An 18,619-nucleotide genomic window follows, 5' to 3' on the forward strand; every position below is an offset into this window, starting at 1 on the left:
TAGGAAGGAATTCCTTGAATGCTTGATGCGCCTGATCAGGGTAGCCGTGCTAAAGCTGGGGTAATAGCATACAGCACTTAGAAACATTTGTATTAAGCGCTATATAAATGTTGCATAGTATTCTATCTCATGAAGCAAATTTACGATTTATGGTGGCAAAAAATTACACTAAACAACAGTTTTCCTAGAAACACTGTATAGGAAAAAGAAATGTTCCATACTGGATTCCATGTATTCAAAGGAAATTGCCGGGAAATTAATGTCCATTGAATCACTAGGTAAAAGGTCAAGTCCACCTCAGAAAAATGTTGCTTTGATTTAATAGAGAAAAATCAGACAAGCACAATGCTGAAAATTTCATCAAAATCGGATGTAACATAAGAAAGTTAGACATTTCAAAGTTTCGCTTATTTTGAACAAAACAGTTACATCCAAATGAGAGAGTCGATGATGTCACTCACTATTTATTCTGTTTTATATTGTTTGAATTATACAATGTTTCAATTTTTATGAACTTGACGATTAGGACCTCCTTCCCTGAAGCACAAAATGTAATGGAATTCCACGTGTTCAGGGAGGAAGGAAACTTCATTTCACATGACAATGACGACAAAATAAAAATATTTTATATACATGTAATAAAATACAAAAGAAATAGTGAGTGATGTCATCAGTTCCTCATTTGACTACCGACCGAGATGTGCATATAACTTTTTTGTGAAATGAAGCCATAACTTTCTTATTTCATATCCGATTTTTATGAAATTTTCAGTATTATGCTTGTTGGATTTTTATCTTTTTATTCAAATCAGGTGTTTGTTGGGGTGGACTTGTCCTTTAAAGACCAAATCTGACCCTGGAAAGACGGGGGAGTGTGTGAAACGTTATGAAGAACAAAAAGCACTGTTCATTTCAAGAGCTCACATGCACCTTGAAAAATGCATATTCCTTAGACCAATCCATCTCATCTATTTTTGGACACCCCTCTCCCATTAAAATAGATAGATGAAAAAACATCTTCTTTACCCCATCTAGCCAATTCACTTGTAATATACATGTACATGGAAATTAGAAAACAGAAACAATTATTAACACATAACATACATGTAGGTGAAAAATTTTACAAATCATGAAAGCGTATTTAGATTCATGAAATTAAGTACATAGTTTCCTCCCATGACATAACACGTTTTAATTAGATTGATGTTTTGACAAATTTGAATGCTGGAACGTGGATAAATAAATTGAAAAATCGTAAGTGCAGTTATTTTGTATTTCAGTTATAGTTAAAGGTCAAGTCCACCTCAGAAAAATGTTGATTTGAATAAAAAGAGAAAAATCAAACGAGCAAAACGCTGAAAATTTCATCATAATCGGATGTAAAAGAAGAAAGTTATGACATTTTAAAGTTTTTCTTATTTTTCACCAAACAGTTATGTGCACACAACTCAAATGAGACAGTCGATGATGTCCCACACTCACTATTTCTTTTGTTTTTTATTATGAAATATTTCATTTTTTATAGATTTGACAATAAGGACCAACATGACTGAAGCATATATCATTAAACAATGCTCATTCCACATGTTCAGGGAGGAATTAATTGTTGTTTCACTCGACAATGAGGAGAAAAATAGAATATTTCCTATTTCATATAGTAAAATACAAAAGAAATGGATGACGTCATCAGTCTCCTCATTTGCATACCCACCAGGATGTGCATGTAACTGTAAAATTGTAATTGTGAAATTAAGCAAAATTTTAAAATGTCATGACTTTCTTACTTTACATTCAATTTTGGTAAAATTTTCAGAGTTATGCTTGTTGGATTTTTCTCTTTTTATTCAAATCAACTTTTTGTTGGGGTGGACTTGTCCTTTAAAGGTCAAGTCCACCCCAGAATTTTTTTTATTTGAATTGATAGAGAAAAATCAAACAAGCATAATGCTGAAAATTCCATTAAAATCGGATGTAAATCAGAAAGCTAAGACATCCTTAAGTTTTGCTTATTTTTCACAAAAAACATTTCTATATGCAAATGAAAGTCAATGATGTCCCTCACTCACTTTTTCTTGTTTTTTATTGTTATGACTTTATTTTAATTTTTACAGATTTGACAATAAGGACCGACTTAACCATAAACTTTTAAAATAATGGCAATTCCACATGTTCTGTTTTACATAAGGAGAAAATCATAATTTTTCATATTTCATATCATAAAATACAAAAGAAATAGTAAGTGGGTGACATCATCAGTTTGCTCATTTGAAAATTGACCAGAATGTTCATTTAACTGATTTGTGAATTAAGCAATACTATAAAATGTCATAACTTTATTGTTTTACATCCGATTCTGAAAAAAATTCTTTGCTTGTTGAATTTTTTCCTTTTATTCAAATCAACATTTTTGGGGGTGGACTTGTCCTTTAAGTGCATGCTAAAGAAATCAAATTGAACAGCAAAATTTGCCTTTTAATTGTTGATCAACATTGTCAATCAATTTCACATGAAATCAAACCTAAAATACTTATATATGATGCACCACGCCGTACACCGGGGTACCGTAGTACCCCGGGGTACGGCGTTGTGCAGCGCCATCTTGTGTTGTAATAGTGTACAGTTACATTGTTGTCATTGTGATAGGGGAGAGATCAGTGTTGTGATCACGGTCGTACGATCGGTGCGACAATCATGACAATGATGGGGACAATGATCACAAAGCCTATTTCCTTTCTTTGATACAATCCTATGCCAATAATAGTAAACAAATAGAATAAAGTTATCATTTGCATGCATTAATTGTTACATAAGATCACTAAAAAGAAAAAAAAATCTGTACAAAACATTAAAATATACTTGTACACATTTTTGGTAACCCAGGGTACAGCGCAAAAAATAAAATAAATAATTCAACAAAATGGCAGATTATCATTTGGTACCCCAGGGTACCAAATACTGCATCATATTCCAATGATAACTACAGAGACTGCCAGGAAAACATTTCTTTTCATGATTAATCAAGCTCGTAGCTTTAGGACCCCTTCTACATCAGGCAGCGCGAGGTGTTCAGAAAACATGGCAGGATTCTTGTTTTAGGGATTTTTTTTATATTTCTTCTTGGTCAATGATCTTACTTTAATTACAAATTATAGCAAGAAAATATGTTGATTTATTGCTTGTAAACAAAGTGCCATCATGCTTTGTATAATTGTAGCAACTCAGTCCAAGACTCAGTGAATTAATTTGAACTATAGGGCCTATGCTCAAATTCTTTCTTTTCATTCTTTCTGTCTTTGCAGATCCTACTCAAAAACAAAACAAGGTGCCAGCTGCTGAACCCATATAAGCCAAGGCTAGCTCCATCCTGCTGACTCGGCTTTCATGGCTTTGCCTTCAGACAGAGCAATGTTTTATACATAGCAATGTTTTCCCGGCTTTCACTTTTTCAGCCAGGAGCCCCGCATTTAGCGGGGAGCTAAACTCCTTACTTGAAACTAAGAAGACAGTAAAACTAGTCGAAAACATCTGTCTGATTCATTTTTATTCAAATTTACTACCTAAATATGTTCAGATGGTATTTAAAAAATGGTAGGCCTATTGTTAAATTCTGATTTCGACTCGCCGTAGTCCGCCGGCGGAGGAGCAAATGTGACTGGTAATTACTCACATCTGGCAGGCCAAACTCAACTCATTCTCATTGGCCCAGCCATTGTATACTTCTGTTCTTTCCAAATTATTCTTTTCTCCTTTCGAAAAAAGGTGATACTCACCTGTGAATTCCTCAGTACCACAACTGATCACTGTACCATGAATTGAAGACAATAGATCACAGCCGAAAATACATTCTTGTTGGCGATGTGCGCTAATTGACTTTCAGGAGTTATCCGGTTCTCCATTCATTCAATGCCTCACAATTCATTTGCACACAATATATATTTTGCTTCCTATGGATCTATCTATGGCAAGCCATTTATGGCGGGCGGTACTGGACATAATTGTACAGGGTGTTTAAAAAAAGAGTTCAAAGGTCAGCTTTACATGTTTAGGTCTGGCACCCAGCAAGATAATTATTTTGATGTGTATACTACAATACAAGCATTATTTGCATCACCATTCACCTTTGTTTTATATCACAAATACACTGATGGGGGCTAGCTATATGGCCAGACAAATTCAAGAAGAAAAAGGGAAAATGGAAAGAAAAACTGTGAAATATATTATTTTATAAATATCATTTGTAAAATAATATTAATAATAGTATTACAAAATACAATTTTTGTATTAAAAAAGTACAAACAAAATCAATCGCTCTCTTCACTCACTCACATTTTTTTAGAAATTGTGCCCTATATGTCATTTTACGCCACTGATCAGGATCAATTGAAGCTTTATATGGTCATTTTTTTTCCCAAATATTTCTTCGCGTTAGCATAAGTTAGATACAACACTAAGAATGTCTTGTGTGTTTTTTGTTGTTGTTGTCAGGGACCTGTCCACGGAGGATTATACCCTCGAGTAACCGTTAAAAAAAACCTCCCGGCGTGGACAGGTCCACTTGTTTGTAAGTATTTTTTTTCTAAATCTAAACCAACACATAAAGTTAGCTTTGAGCTCGCAAAATAAAAAGAGAGAAACGTTTTTTTTTTCTTCACAACCTTTCTTCATGTTAAACAATGTTTATTCAATTTTGTGATTAAAACTAGCTCGCATTATCCATTCGCACTTTTTGAAAAGTGAAATTCATTATCTTCAGGAGTCTGTGAAAAGAGTTGTTTAAATCAGGGGCATATAGCTTTAGGGGGCTTAGGGGCACGTTTCCCCACAAATTTTGTGTGCCCCCTTTATGTTCCCTCACAAGGAAGCAAATAGGGTAAGAGAAAACAAACGAAGAAGAAAGGGATAAGTGGATTTTTTTAAAAGGAAAGATAAGAATGAAATTAGGGGCAGGGAATAATAAGAAAATAGATATCTTATAAAAATTTCACTTGCCCTTCGCGCTCTGTTCAATGAGATAGGCCTATATATAGTATCCTGGTCAGAAGCAAAGGTATACCGTGATGGGTCACGGCAATGGGGGCAAAAGCACAAAATTTTAGTCACTTAGTGGGTGCGCGAAGCGTGCTCAATTGCCAGGTATATTTACCTAAAGGTGCTTTCACAATTGCTCGTGAGATCGTTTGCGTTCATTTGGTCACAATTATGTTGCAGCACAGAATCATATCAGTTGTAAACAGTCGCACCGCTATTGTGAAAGGGACTTAATAGAGACATATTAAGGACTGTGCCTTTGAACGGATATGTATCTCACTGATCAAATAATGCGAGAGCGAAGCGCGAGCTGAAAATTTGTGATATTCAGACAAAAAAAGGACATTTTAAGTAAATTTTCAGCATTTTGCTCTGTGAATTTTACTCTATTTGTTGATATATGAATATCATCAGCCTGGAGTTTCCCTTTACATTGTCCCTTTTGGAGATCAATATATTATATTTTAAAATTCAGCTCGCGCTTCGAGCTCGCATTGTTTGCTTAGTGTTCATTTTCTATATTAATGAATCTTTAATTATGTGAAAGATTTTGATATGATATTCAGCAAATAACTCTTTTTCATGGCCATGGAACTTTTGAGGGGGCATTTCCCCAAACCCCCATCTGTACGCGATTGATATCCATAAGCGAAGGCTCCTCCCACCCCCCCCCCCCCCCCGAGAGTTTTTCTTTATAATAATTGGATTTATATAGCGCCTTTTCCAGAGGATACAAAGCGCTGTCGATGGCAAATTAGGTTTTATGGTGATATAGAGGTCAAGAGAAGAGAGGATTCGAAGAGATGAAGGGACTTTGTTCCAAAGACGAGGGGGAAGGGGGCAAGAGATTGAAAGCAGTTGAAACCAGCCTGTTTTCCCAGGCTGGATTTTGGGATGACATAGATCTTTGTTGCTGAAATAAATATGTAAGAAAGTAGAGTGGTTGACAGAGATTTATAGGTTTGAACAAGTATTCGATAATGTATTCTTTCAGAAACAGGTTGCCAGCATGACACCATTTTGGTTTTTGAAGCATAGTATTTGGTTCTAGATTAAAGCCCCAAGTATGGTTCTAGAATCTAGAACCATACTTGGGGCTTTGCATGTTTAGGAGAATAAATTCCTAAGGGTGACGATTTTTTTCTGGGGGTGCCGTTTGTCAGGACCCCCTTCCCAAGTTTACGGCTTTCCCATATTATGTTCTTCCTCCCCCGCCCCTTCCCCCTCAACCGCCCTTCCACCATCCCCTTCCCAACCCCACCCAACCACCACCGATTAGCCCCTTTCTGCATCTGCATTCAGAAGTTTTGGTGCATCAGGGTTTCAGCACAAACAAAATATCTGTTCAAAAGGATCTGAAGTTGGAGATTAAAAACATGGGGATAACATATATTGCCATTGACTTTTGCATTACGCTAGTCTTCGAAGTCAGACACCTTGGCCTTGAGATTTATAATTTTTATTTGTTGCATCTGATCCGCACCACAAAAAAGTCTGGTATTATTTTCCAATTACGTACAAGACAGTACCCCCACAGATTTCATGAGGTTTCCTCTTCTGCTATAGGCTAGCCTTTATTTCTTTTTTTTTTGGGGGGGGGGTCCTTTTCATGGCCACGGCGAAACTGACTACCAACGACAAGCCAGACTATATTGCTACGAAGATAAAAATTTGAAAGTTATTTTCGCTAGGTATAGACACTGCTGGCTCCCGGACTCACCATCCGCGTCAAGAGGGAACAATCGAAAATGGTTTCAGTTACCCGAGTCATCACCTCTTGGGCTTTTTCTTGTCTTATATAGATAATGCACTCGAACAATTAAGGGGCTATATAGACGTGCATGCGGGTTTTATCCGGGCGTCATTTGCATGAATTGGGACAATTAACTGGGGGCCCTAGATTGTGTACGGCATGATGCCTACTTCCTTTAATTCTTTTCATAGAAAAATTCCACTTTAAAGTGGTGCTGCTACGACCCTTGTCTATTATAGTTTGCATCTGCCGAAAACTGTACTCCTTGATTTGATGGGGATTTATTTAGTTTTGCAGATTTCACCTTTAGGCAATGTGAGCAGGGGCGGAGATCCTGGGGGACGGGGGGGCACAGTGCACCCCCCCCACACACACACACTTTTTGAAGCACTAAAAAGTGCCCTTTTTACGCAAGAAAAATGCCCCCTCATGTACACGTACTGTGCCTTTTTCACCTGAGAAGGATTAGGTGTTACCAAGTGCCCTTTCTCGTACAAGTGCCAATTTTTAACAGAACATTCCCCCCTCGATCGTGTTCTCAACCACTTACACCTGTGGACACTTTTTATGTGTTAGCAAGTGCCCTTTCTCCTATCAGTGGCGATCTTTAACAAAATACCCGCTCTCTAATTTGTTCTGTGTCCCTTTCACCTGAGAAGGGCCCGTTTTATAGTGAGCAAGTCCCGGAGCAAGTGCCCCCTTGCCTTCTTGTAAGTGCCTTTTCTCGAATCAGTGCCTCTTTTTACCCCCCCCCCCAAATAAAAATGCCCCTCACAAACGTGCTCTGTGCCTCTTTAACCTATGAAGGACCCGTTTTGTGTGTTAAGAAGTGCCCCTTTGAACAAAAAAACAATATTTCATATTTAGATGTTATTACTTATGAAGGAAAGAACTTTGTAAGAATAATCCTACGTGCCTTAATTAAGTCATGTGAGTGGAGTAAATAAGTGGCGTACAGATGTGAGTTCTAACCCCCCCCCCCCCAATTTTTCACGACCAAGAAGGGTGAAATACGATGTCATTTTCTGAATATTATGTCAAAATCTATCACAAAATTGGATTTTTATTTTTAAAATGTCAAATTTTTGCTCATTTCCTTGGGCTCACTCGATTCGCTCTCTCGCAGCTTCTTTTTCATGATACAACAAATCCACTCTCACGTATTGTGAGGTTAGTATTAGAATACTGACAACATATCTAGCCCCTCAAATTTTTTTGCTCATTACACCACTGTAGATAAGTTTATTATTTTTTTTTTAAGATAGTGCCCTTTATGGAAGAAAAAGTGCCCTTTTAAAATGCCCCCCACTTTCAAATTCACTCCGCCGCGCCTGAATGTGAGTGAGACCCTTAAATTTCCTTTTGTTTCGGAAAATTTGTGTCTGTGTGTGTGTGTCGGGGGGGTCTTTTTCTATTTTTACTTGGCAATGTATTTTAAAACAACCAAAATGAATCAATTTATCTTTTCAGAGAATTTTAAATTTCTATTTTTTATTATCATTTTTTTGTTTGTTTGTGCCATGAAAAATTGACATGTCGAGTAATCTTTAACGTTTTCTTATAAAAAGAAATTTCAAAAAAGTAATTCTGTGCCTTTATTTTTTCGAAACTGGAACATTTGACGGTCCTCAAATAATTCGTTTTCAACAGTGGAAGAATTGCGTTCCATAATCAATCATTACGTCATCATTGACATCGACATCGTAAACATCTCGTGACATATCTGCCGAGTCTGACTCCGAATTTGATAATTTCTTCTGAATTTATTGACAGCTGTTTTGTCATTGAGATTTTTTCCTGGTGGTGAGTGATTAATTTTTTTTCCTAAAATGAAGGTTTACATATTGTAATGTTTACATTTATCAAACTAATTTTACCTACATCGTGTTACCCGTCTTTGCTCTCGTCGGGGCCAGGCCGGGCCGAGCTGTGCCTGTGTCTGTGACTGGGTCAGTTGTATCGGCTATGCACGACTTGGCCCGGTGTTCCCTGCGCGGCGGCGGTGGAGTTCCGTGATTCCGCTGCATGCACAGTTGCAAGAGCCAGAGGACTCAGCTCCGCCGCCCTTCACCGGCGCGGCGCCGGTGGAGCCCAGCCAAGCACACAAACTAAGTCTAAGAATTGTGGGGCAAGCATCATATTATGACATATTATTGTGTCCTTGTCTGGTTTACGAAAAAAAGGGAAAGGAAAGAAGCACCCTCCTCGAGCTCGACGATTCTATTTACGAGTCATCAAATCTTTAATCAAGCTCAATCTTTTTCTCGAAGAAAAAGAGAAAAACTAAAAGAAAAGATTGGCATTAATTCGGTCAAAATGGTCAACTATTTACACTGGATGCACATGCGTGAGACACGTTTGTATATGTTTGTATATATCATATTCATAACCTGGCCTTTTTCGTAGAATGAGAGGAGTCGATCAAGAATTGTTTTGAAGTAAAGACCTAAATCATGTAAATAGACCAAAAGCTTCGGTCTCTGTTTTGTTGGTTGTTCCACTGAACTCCGTTGGCTCCACTCACCAAATACAGAGACCGAAGTTCTCGATCGTACGGGGACTCAATGGCCATATTATGCACTCATCCAATGAACAAGGTTATGATATAACCTTTTTCTCGGTTACATCTCCATGTGTGGCAATGTTTGGCTTATTTACTTTTAGTATATAGAACAAATGCTTGATTTTCTTACACTGTCAGTTTTCATTACATCTATTAATCATATAACTTGGCTTTTATGTAAATTTAATCCTTTAAATTATTTTTTCTTAATTAAAAATAGAGATTGAAAAATGAAAATTTTCTTGCCATTTTACTTTCCACCAATAGAGGGCGTACACAAAAATATGCCCAAAATTCAAGATTTTGAGCGCTCTAGTGAATACAAAAATTATTCCCAAGTTGCTATTGAAAAATAAATTGCAACTGTATGGAAATGAGTAATTTTGGTCACAAAAGTGATATTTTAATTGATTTTTTAAAGTGTGTGCTAACAGCATTGGCATACCATAGTCCTACCTGTAGATTCTCCACAGGTAGGATGGTAGCAGTGAACAAGTGATATTATGCACAGTGACAAATTTTGTACAACGGATAGCGGAGAGTGAATGCTAGCGGTCGTGTACATTTTGGGGATCTGACCCTAATTGTAATCGCTTGAATTGTGAGACTTGATGAATGCAATGTAGTTCAGTATTGTTGCATATTTGCCTTTAAATTAATATGTGTTATCCTTGAAAGCACAATTTGAATCATTCTTTCTCTATTTCTTGTGATCTTTATTTCTAAATGAATAAAAAACATGACACTAAAATTATGCCTCACAAACGAACAGTTTACTTGATAGATAGAGCTATTACAGAAGGAGGACTGACTCTTTCGAACGCTTTGCACCATGCGTGGCACCGCTATTCCCCTCACGGCAGGGTGGTCCATCACGGCACTTTCACACTTACAGGCGCAGGCCGCCCGTATATCAGCCCTAAATCAGATAGGGAAAGTTGACCGAATGCAATTTAAAATGCCGTCATTTGGACCCAATGGGTAATATTAATATAAATAAAATTTACAGATCATAATCAACGAAATATGAAAGTTAGGTCTAGATCTATCTCTTCAAATGTGTCAGTTCAAATATTTTTCCGAAAAGGTCCGGAGCTGAGGCCTGTACTGTGTGAATGAGCTAAGCGCGCGAGCTCAGAGCTCCGGCATCACACTCGCCTTTAACTTACACAAATAGGAGTACATGAGGCACCGGAGGATAGTTGACGATGCATCAATCGATGTAGAAATGCCCCGTAGATTCGTCGTTATATTTTCAAGGCAAACATGACCAAACAAATAATCTTACCATCGAAATCAAGTTTGAAGTACCGGTATGCGTTTCCCCCTCATTGTAATTTTTAAGACGGGCGCACAGGAAAAGGTTTAAATAACGCAAGACAGACATACATAAATGACTAATATCCAACTTTCTCCATACGTACCATGGCTGGGTTGAATCAGATTGTATTTGGTATGTATGCAAAGGGGATCATCTCAGAAGTTCAACCATACATCAAAGACGTACATCAGGAATCTGTACGAAGCGATATGGATGTTGAAAGTACAGCAAGTCTTGTTTTGATTTTGGAAAAAAACAGAGCTTGAAGGGAAGTTATGTGAAAGAACGTTGTTTACGGCGGTGCCTCGCAGGGACCTTCAAAAAATCACTGACCTCAAATTTTACGAGCGGGCTTATTGCGTTACGTAAGCAGGCTCTTTATTTCACCTGGCAGCATGCCGATTGATGTTAGATATCATTTCTTCGCCAGAGGGAGCAATAACAAAGGATTAACAGAGGAATTGGAAGAAGGATCTCCTTCTGTAATAACTCTGTTAGTTTGATACTCCCTTTGACATCTCATACAGGAAGCTACATTGTTACACTGGGATGATGAATAAAGTGAGCCACTGGAAGGAGTGTCATGAAATGCAGATAATGGTGATCGATTACATTGTTTTACATTCATTTCTAATACCGTACATCTTTTATGTGATGAATGAATGGTTTACCTTCTTAATGAAAAAAAGTTTTTAATCGTGAAAAAAACTTCTTTTCTTTGTAGATCTTGATATCGAGCTCCACAAGTCAAGTATGTCAGCTCCACCTCTATATGCTGGAACAACAAGTAAACCACCTCCATATACTCAACTAAAAGATGAAGGTCCTCCTTCGTATGGATCAATTGCTCAACATCGTAAGTATCTTCTCATAGCAGTACTTTTAATCAGTGGGTCAGGTCTATGAAAATTAGCAATTGCCAACCAACGCAATCAATACAATTTCAAAGAAAATATGGGAAATTATGGCTCCATTAATAAAAAGGCATATACAGGTGGGGGTAAAAAGAAGATACAAAAGGTGAGATTTGTGCATTTTTGGTTGAAGGGGTTTTTAAAACTATTCCCCCCCCCCCCCGGCCCCCCATAAGTGAACCGTTAATGCCTGTTCATTAATAGAGTTTGAATATTTTTCCAAATAAACGTAAGGACTCAGTCCAAATGTGAAATTTTTGATAGATCTAGATGTGGAAATGAATGCCTGAAAAGTGGTTGATATTCATAGTCTTTTGGTGACACTTAATTTCTATTTTGGTGGTGGCTAGTCTCCGCCGAAAAAAAATCATGGGCAGTCTGTTGTAAAAAACATGAGATGACTCGGGCCTAGTTATGCCCATATCACTTTTTGAAAGTTGTGATTTAAATTAAAAATCAAACATCTGTGTGTCAGGGACCATTTAATCAATGAACACCTGCAATCTTGTACAGTAAAGTTAGTAGATCATTTAGTGTTTATTCTATAGATTCCATTAGATGTACCATCATGTACATTTGATTGCTAGTTTAGTTATGTCAGAAATAATGTCATATCCATCAAATGTTCAGAATATTGAAATCCTGTTGACCTTGATCATAACACGAAGCACAGTGGCACTGCTATTATTCATAATACTTTATAGATTGGAATATAATACTTGCGCTTTGGAATTCATTATTCAATGAAATAAAAAGCAAAAACCTTTTCACAAAATCATGCTATGAAGGAAATGAAAATTTTACTGTCAGAGTGAATGAATATAAACCACATTATACAGATGAATGTGGTTTCTAGCAAGCATGTGGTAAATGGTCACAGGTGATGGTTGTTTTTTATTTTCATGTATGACATATTTCCAAACTATCATGACGTTTATACATGTATATTTTCTCAGGAATTGAACATCACAAGCTCTTATAGGCATCAAATTTTCATTTTTTTGGCAAGAAGTATCGTTACCTACTGTACATGTATTACATGATATATTGATTTACGAAAAAGCTCATTTTGATATGTTATTCATTTATTTGATTGATTTATCAGTTATGTATTACAATGTAGTTATTCTACTGTTTATTTTTCTAATGGAAATAGATGAATTCAATGAGGATTTTATTTTTAAGATCAGTTACATTTCACTTCTTTATGATAAAACAATCAGACTAGTCCTTAGAAAACATCCTGATCCTTTCTGTCTGACACAGCTAGTTACCCAGGAGGACAACCACCTGCTACCGGCTACCCCCCACAGGCAGGTTACCCACCCCAAGGTGGTCCCCCGCCCCCACCCAATGGATCTCAGTACTACCCACCCCAACAACCTGTAGTAGCTCGACAGACCACCTACACAACACAAGTAGTGGTGGTTGGGGGTTGCCCCGCATGTCGGGTCGGTACCCTGGAGGATGACTTCACGCTTCTTGGTGTCTGCTGTGCCATTGTCTTCTTCCCTCTCGGTATCCTTTGCTGTTTGGCCATGAGACAAAGAAGGTGCCCTAACTGCGGTGCCACGTTTGGATGATGCAGTTTTGCAGAACTTCGAATGAAACCTGTAATTGTCGTTGATTGATCAAATCTTGTATTAAATCAACATCACTCTTCAGCTTTATTGAAATGTCAGATTTGGTTTATATTGAAAACTGAAAACAAAATTGATGTTTTTATTTTTTTAAATATGTGTACATTGTGGGCCCTACTGCAAGCAAGTTTTGAACATTTGTACATGTATGTATGTTTGAGGAGTGAAACTTATTCATTAAACAACAAGTTCATAATTTGTGTAATTTACTTTTACATTTTACATTTATAAATATATAATCACTATTGATAAATAGCCTGGGGGAGGCCACTTGCATTGACGAGTGGATACCATATGCGCAACCAAAAAACATGTAAAAAGGACGTACATAATGTAATAAGGGTGTCAAAAACACTAATATAATTTTTAAAAGGGTATCTATTTCGCTCGGAAAGCTTCGTGTTGAGGGTCAAATTTGCGAGGATATACAAGACAAAAATGTTTTATAAAGGATGTACTTTTTGCCAGAAATAAAGGAGAAGTCCAACCACAAAGAAAATTTATTTGCAGTAAAAGAGCAAAATCAAAGAAGCATAATGCTGAAAGTTTTATACTTTCATTGAAATTTGAAAAAAAAAAAATTAAAAAAATTGATGAGTTGTGTCAGTTATTTTTTCCACATATATGGAGATCACAGTGATATTTTTGTTTTGGGGGACTTCCACTTCAACTGGGGAACGTTGAACTATAGCCAGTGTGTTACTTTGAGAGTCTCATCTGTAGCTTTAAAATGAAATCCCTTTTTAATCCCCTTCTTAGTCCACTCTTCCTGTCTTGACACAATAGCAGTGGACCCTGAAAGAAGCCTTGGTCCATGATGTAATCCACTGGTCTAATCCATAGAGTCTTTGTAGAAGTCTCATACTTCAATAACTTCAGAAAGACAAGATACCAGTGTACTATTCTTACCTTTTTTCATAAGTGGATACAAATTTTCATCTGGATCAGACAAAACAATACAAATAAATATTGTAGAAGAATCAAGTGCAAAGAATAGGGACTACAGCAACATGTACCGTATATATTTTTCTTACGCATACCTCATAAAATCTTGGAGGTTGTTGGTAATTCTGTCCAAGTTCAAACAGCTAACGGTTGTGGTAACACCATGTAACACCAAACTCTACAATAATAAAGTACTCTGATTGCATCAAATTTCAGGGTACACCAGTGATGTTTGATAGCCTCTTAGACCTGTGCTTGATAAAGCATTTCAGGGGCAATATCCAAAGACAGTAGGTGGTTTCAAACCGCCTCGATCACAAGAATCCCCGTTAAATTACGAGAACTTTTTAAGGCTAAAAAATACCCGTTAATTATTCCTGCATTCACACCGCCCCGAAACACATCCTTCGGGATGAGTTCCCGAAGTTACGAGCATGCGCAGTGTGGTCTGATAAGCAGGCAAGGCGCGAGATTCAAAATCACTAGCCCAGCAGCCACCCACGCCGCCGCGCCCAACGACACGTGGGGCTAAAAGTTCCCGTAATTTGCTTTCACATCGCCAAATTACCTGCGACCTTGGAAAAATCCCACGAAAGTTCTCGTAATTTCGCCAAGTACCTATTTAGCGGGTATTTTCTTTCAGGGAAATTACGCGTAGTTTGCTTTCACATTACCAAAATACCTGGTATTTTCTGATCGGGGTAAATTTCCCGATCAGAGAATACCTGGAACTGGCGAACTTCGAGGCGGTCTGAAACCACCTATTGATGTACACGTACTGCCCCAGATTAAACAATAGCAGTACACAACTTTCATCACATCATGATTAATCTCATTTCTGATTCTCAAATTGTCAACTATTCTTTATTTCCGAACGATTGATTTTCATACATTGAAAAAACAAATACATCGATATACACGGTATCATGGGTCTACATTCATGACTAATAAAATCATTTGGTTGCCATGATGATTGTGGACATCAATGGAAAGACCAGACGGGTTGAATTAATCACTTGACAACTCATCATGATCATGGAGATAAACTTTACAACCGAAATCACAAAGAGGGTTTAGAATTTGTAGCCAGAAACCATTGTTTATGCAGATTTCATGCACTTGCTACTAAGATCACACAGCATTAATGAGCTAACCATTTAGTCATCTCATCAAGTCAAAACAGTGGACTTACCGGTATTCATGATGCAACTTTAATAACAAGCATAATTAAAGTTGCATCATGAGTTACCCTTCCTGGTGGAGGACTTCAGGGAATGGAACTACAAGGTACAAGATGTCTATATAGGCCCATATTCTGAAGTCAGGTTGAACTTAAACCACAGTCTAAAACTGCTGAAATTATGGGAAGCCAAAAGTTAAAAAATTCTATTTATATTGTATATTTCTTATGTTTATTATTTTGTTTCCTTTTGCTTTCATGATGAAGAAAAATACTTCAGTTATTATTCCCAGACAATTATGAACCATCTGGGTATTGGGTGTCATAATCCATTGAATGTTTATTCTTAGGGATTTGTGCTCCAATTGGCTATCCATAGCTAAACCACAAATTTAAACCAGGGTTTAATTTAAACCTGAGTTCAGAATATGGGCCCTTGAGTAAAAATGAATGAACTCTTTTATCACAGTGGGCTAAAATGATCGATTTAGCACACTGTGATCATGAAAGCGTGCAATTTAGTGTGCTGTGATTAAAACATGTATTCATTGTTACTCTTTATAGACATCTAGAATTATGCGTAATCAATGCATGTAATTTTACATAATGTATTGTTTCAACCAAAAGATTTAAAAACCACCTTTGTGAATTTGGGTCTTTGTGGATATCTCTATGTCTAGTTAATGACTGTGCAATAGATAAAGTTCAGGCTGTTGTATGAAAAGAATTATTATTCTACATTGATGTAGATAAGCCTGTACTATGACAAAGATTGTAATTCTACATAGATATACTATGAAAAAAGATTATAATTCTGTATAGATCAGGCTGTACTATGAAAAAAAATATAATTTTACAAACCACTAGTATACATGTAGATCAAACTATTATTTTCTCGAAATTAAGGTCCTGTAGGCCTATATACCTGTAGTATAGGTTATTTATATATAACACTGAAATTATTATTTGTTGGACGTTTGATCCGAGCTCTGAATCACAAAAGAGATGTAATAAACGTTTTTGTAACTTTATTTTGCTTTATTCAAGAGACTTTTAATAAGATATCCTTAATTGTACATAACTGATGTTGTTTACCTGGTTCAGGTCTAATTATACATGTATTAGGCCATCAGTCATTGTTGTAGTGCTCAGTGCTAATATACAAATCAAGCAGCTTTTTTTTTTCATTGTTAATAAACCACCGGTTTTATGCACCATTTTGTATTTTACTCTTCTATACATGTAGTTGCATTTAGAACATTTTACTCAGGATAACAAAGTTCTCTTGCTAAAAGATTCCTTTTCAAGATTGTATTATTTCATTTATTAGTTAGAGATATATTATACAGTCATAATTGTTAGGAATGGGAATGAGATTTAAAAGTGGGAAAATAAGAAGGTTTGAAAGCAGCAAATTTACAAGACCTACGACCGATAAAGGCTACATGTACTATTAATGTAAGACTTGGTCTAAAAAGCTGAAAATAGCCTGCAATAGTCTAGCTATCACCTATAGATGTTCATCATTTATGTAACTGCCACATGTATGACAGCATTCATTTTTATTCAATATAAAATAAACAAGGCTCCACAGTCCACACTAACCTTTTCATCTTGGTGGCCCGGTCATTCCACCAAAATCTTCAATTTCATATTTTGGTGATGGCCTGCAAAACAAATTTGGTGGCCCTAAAACAATAGAAAACATAACGATTTATCAAAACTTTGGGAGCCCACCCGGGCCACCTAGTGTGGGCTTCTACAGAATTTTGGTGGCCCGAGTCTCATTTTGGTCACCTTAGGCCACTGCTAATGTCGAGCCCTGGTATATATATATATATATATATATATATTTATACCGTATATACATGTATCACTTTGGATGTGGGGTGAGTTCTGTTCATTAATAATGAATTTAAATTTCACACATTTATTTTTCACATCCGAATGAAATGTCAAATTGTATTTTCGTTAACTTATCCCAATTTTTTTTTTTTTTTTGCAAAATTTGCATTCCATTTTCATAATGCCTTTTAATGTATGTTATATTGTCGAAACATTAAGAATAAGAATAATGAGCACATATAAAATAATGAGCACATATACTTTGTATGTAGAGGAAATTGTAAATAAGATTATCTTTCTCTAATACATTCATATATTTTTGTGTCATACTTTTTCAATTTATAGATTCAAGATGGCACGTTGACAACAAGATATTTTATATTCATGGAATTTGTTCTAGTTACATATACTGATGTACATGTCTATTTCATGAGAATAGGGCTAGTTGAGGGATTGATTTTTATATTTCCATAATTCTCAATGGTATTTAGTTTAGTGGGAAAACAAATTGCTTTGTTTTAAAGGCAATTAGAACTTGTTAATAAAATTATTTGAGTGAGAGCATACAAGACAAAATGTGACTATGAAAATTTGAAAGAACTTTGACTAGTAGTAAGAAAGTAAGCATGTTTGAAATAAAACATCAACTAAATATCTGTAAGTCTAATGGGGAGATACAGGAAACATATAGGGAATTGCACTTACGGCCTTGGATATCTGGAATATCACTTGATTTTGAATTAAATTTGAATTTTCAAATTGTTATACCCCATAATATTGCTTATTTGGTTTATTGACTGTGATAAATGCTAAGGGCATCCCTCATTTTGTTATTTGTTTGCATTTTTCTTAAAGTGTGTCAAAATTCTTCATCTGTTTTTATTGGTCATAAAAAAAATCCTTAGTAAACATTTGTTGATCCTATACAAAGCCTATCAAATTGACAGAATATAGTATTCAGTGGGTTAAAATGGCAACATTTGAGTCATTTTGTGGATTCGAACTTGTTTTGAAGTTACGTCACTTCATTTGGCTAACTTGAAAAACTCCTGTGTGGAGTTAATACAAAAGTGAAAAATTATGAAATTCGTGTTTGAGACCTGATTTCATTAAAATTTGTATTTATTACATGGTAATTTATGCCATTGTGGTGGTTGAAAAACCTAAACTTGATGCACTTAAAAGAAAGTAGACCCTTGTTGTGTATATTAAAATCAGTATTACCAACTTAACTACAGCCTAGGCAATAATGTGATACAATGTTTTTAAGTGCAGAAGAGTATATGTTTATACATGTAGTTGCTGTGCTACATAAAGGTACCACCTATTACCATTGAGCTCTGTGTTTGATCCATGCTATTACCATTTATGTGATTGATTTGGGGCATCTTGATAAGGTTGAAAGGAATCGGGTGTAAAACACAGGAAAA

At 36.2% G+C, this 18,619-nt stretch overlaps 2 protein-coding genes across 3 annotated transcripts in view; one reads left to right on the forward strand and one right to left on the reverse strand.

Moving 5' to 3' along the window:
• The window catches only part of LOC121422858 (tectonin beta-propeller repeat-containing protein 1-like), a 49,571-nt gene extending 45,644 nt beyond the window's left edge, over nucleotides 1-3,927 (reverse strand). Inside the window, exon 1 of the mRNA XM_041618079.1 lies at nucleotides 3,771-3,927. The gene's annotated coding sequence lies outside the window, so the exon portion shown is untranslated. The remainder of the gene's footprint in view (nucleotides 1-3,770) is intronic.
• A 4,553-nt stretch (nucleotides 3,928-8,480) lies between these two features.
• On the forward strand, nucleotides 8,481-13,570 carry LOC121422754 (brain protein I3-like). Of its 2 annotated transcripts, none has more exons than XM_041617932.1 (3): nucleotides 8,481-8,584; nucleotides 11,390-11,521; nucleotides 12,846-13,570. In XM_041617932.1, the coding sequence occupies exons 2-3, from the start codon at nucleotides 11,419-11,421 to the stop codon at nucleotides 13,160-13,162; spliced, it is 420 nt and encodes a 139-aa protein (XP_041473866.1). In that variant the 5' UTR covers nucleotides 8,481-8,584; nucleotides 11,390-11,418; the 3' UTR covers nucleotides 13,163-13,570. The 2 variants fall into 2 exon arrangements, with proteins under 2 accessions (XP_041473866.1, XP_041473867.1); XM_041617933.1 differs by lacking the exon at nucleotides 8,481-8,584 and adding an exon at nucleotides 11,184-11,265.
• The last annotated feature ends 5,049 nt before the right edge of the window (nucleotides 13,571-18,619 follow it).

The sequence above is a fragment of the Lytechinus variegatus genome, chromosome 10, assembly GCF_018143015.1.
Source record: "Lytechinus variegatus isolate NC3 chromosome 10, Lvar_3.0, whole genome shotgun sequence".
NCBI classification, from domain to species: domain Eukaryota; kingdom Metazoa; phylum Echinodermata; class Echinoidea; order Temnopleuroida; family Toxopneustidae; genus Lytechinus; species Lytechinus variegatus.

Excerpts from the sequence above, each read along its gene's own strand:
- LOC121422754 (XM_041617932.1), top strand. The coding sequence starts at position 11,419 with ATGTCAGCTCCACCTCTATATGCTGGAACAACAAGTAAACCACCTCCA. Across the intron at positions 11,522-12,845 it reads TGGATCAATTGCTCAACATC|CTAGTTACCCAGGAGGACAA; the intron begins GTAAGTATCTTC and ends TGTCTGACACAG.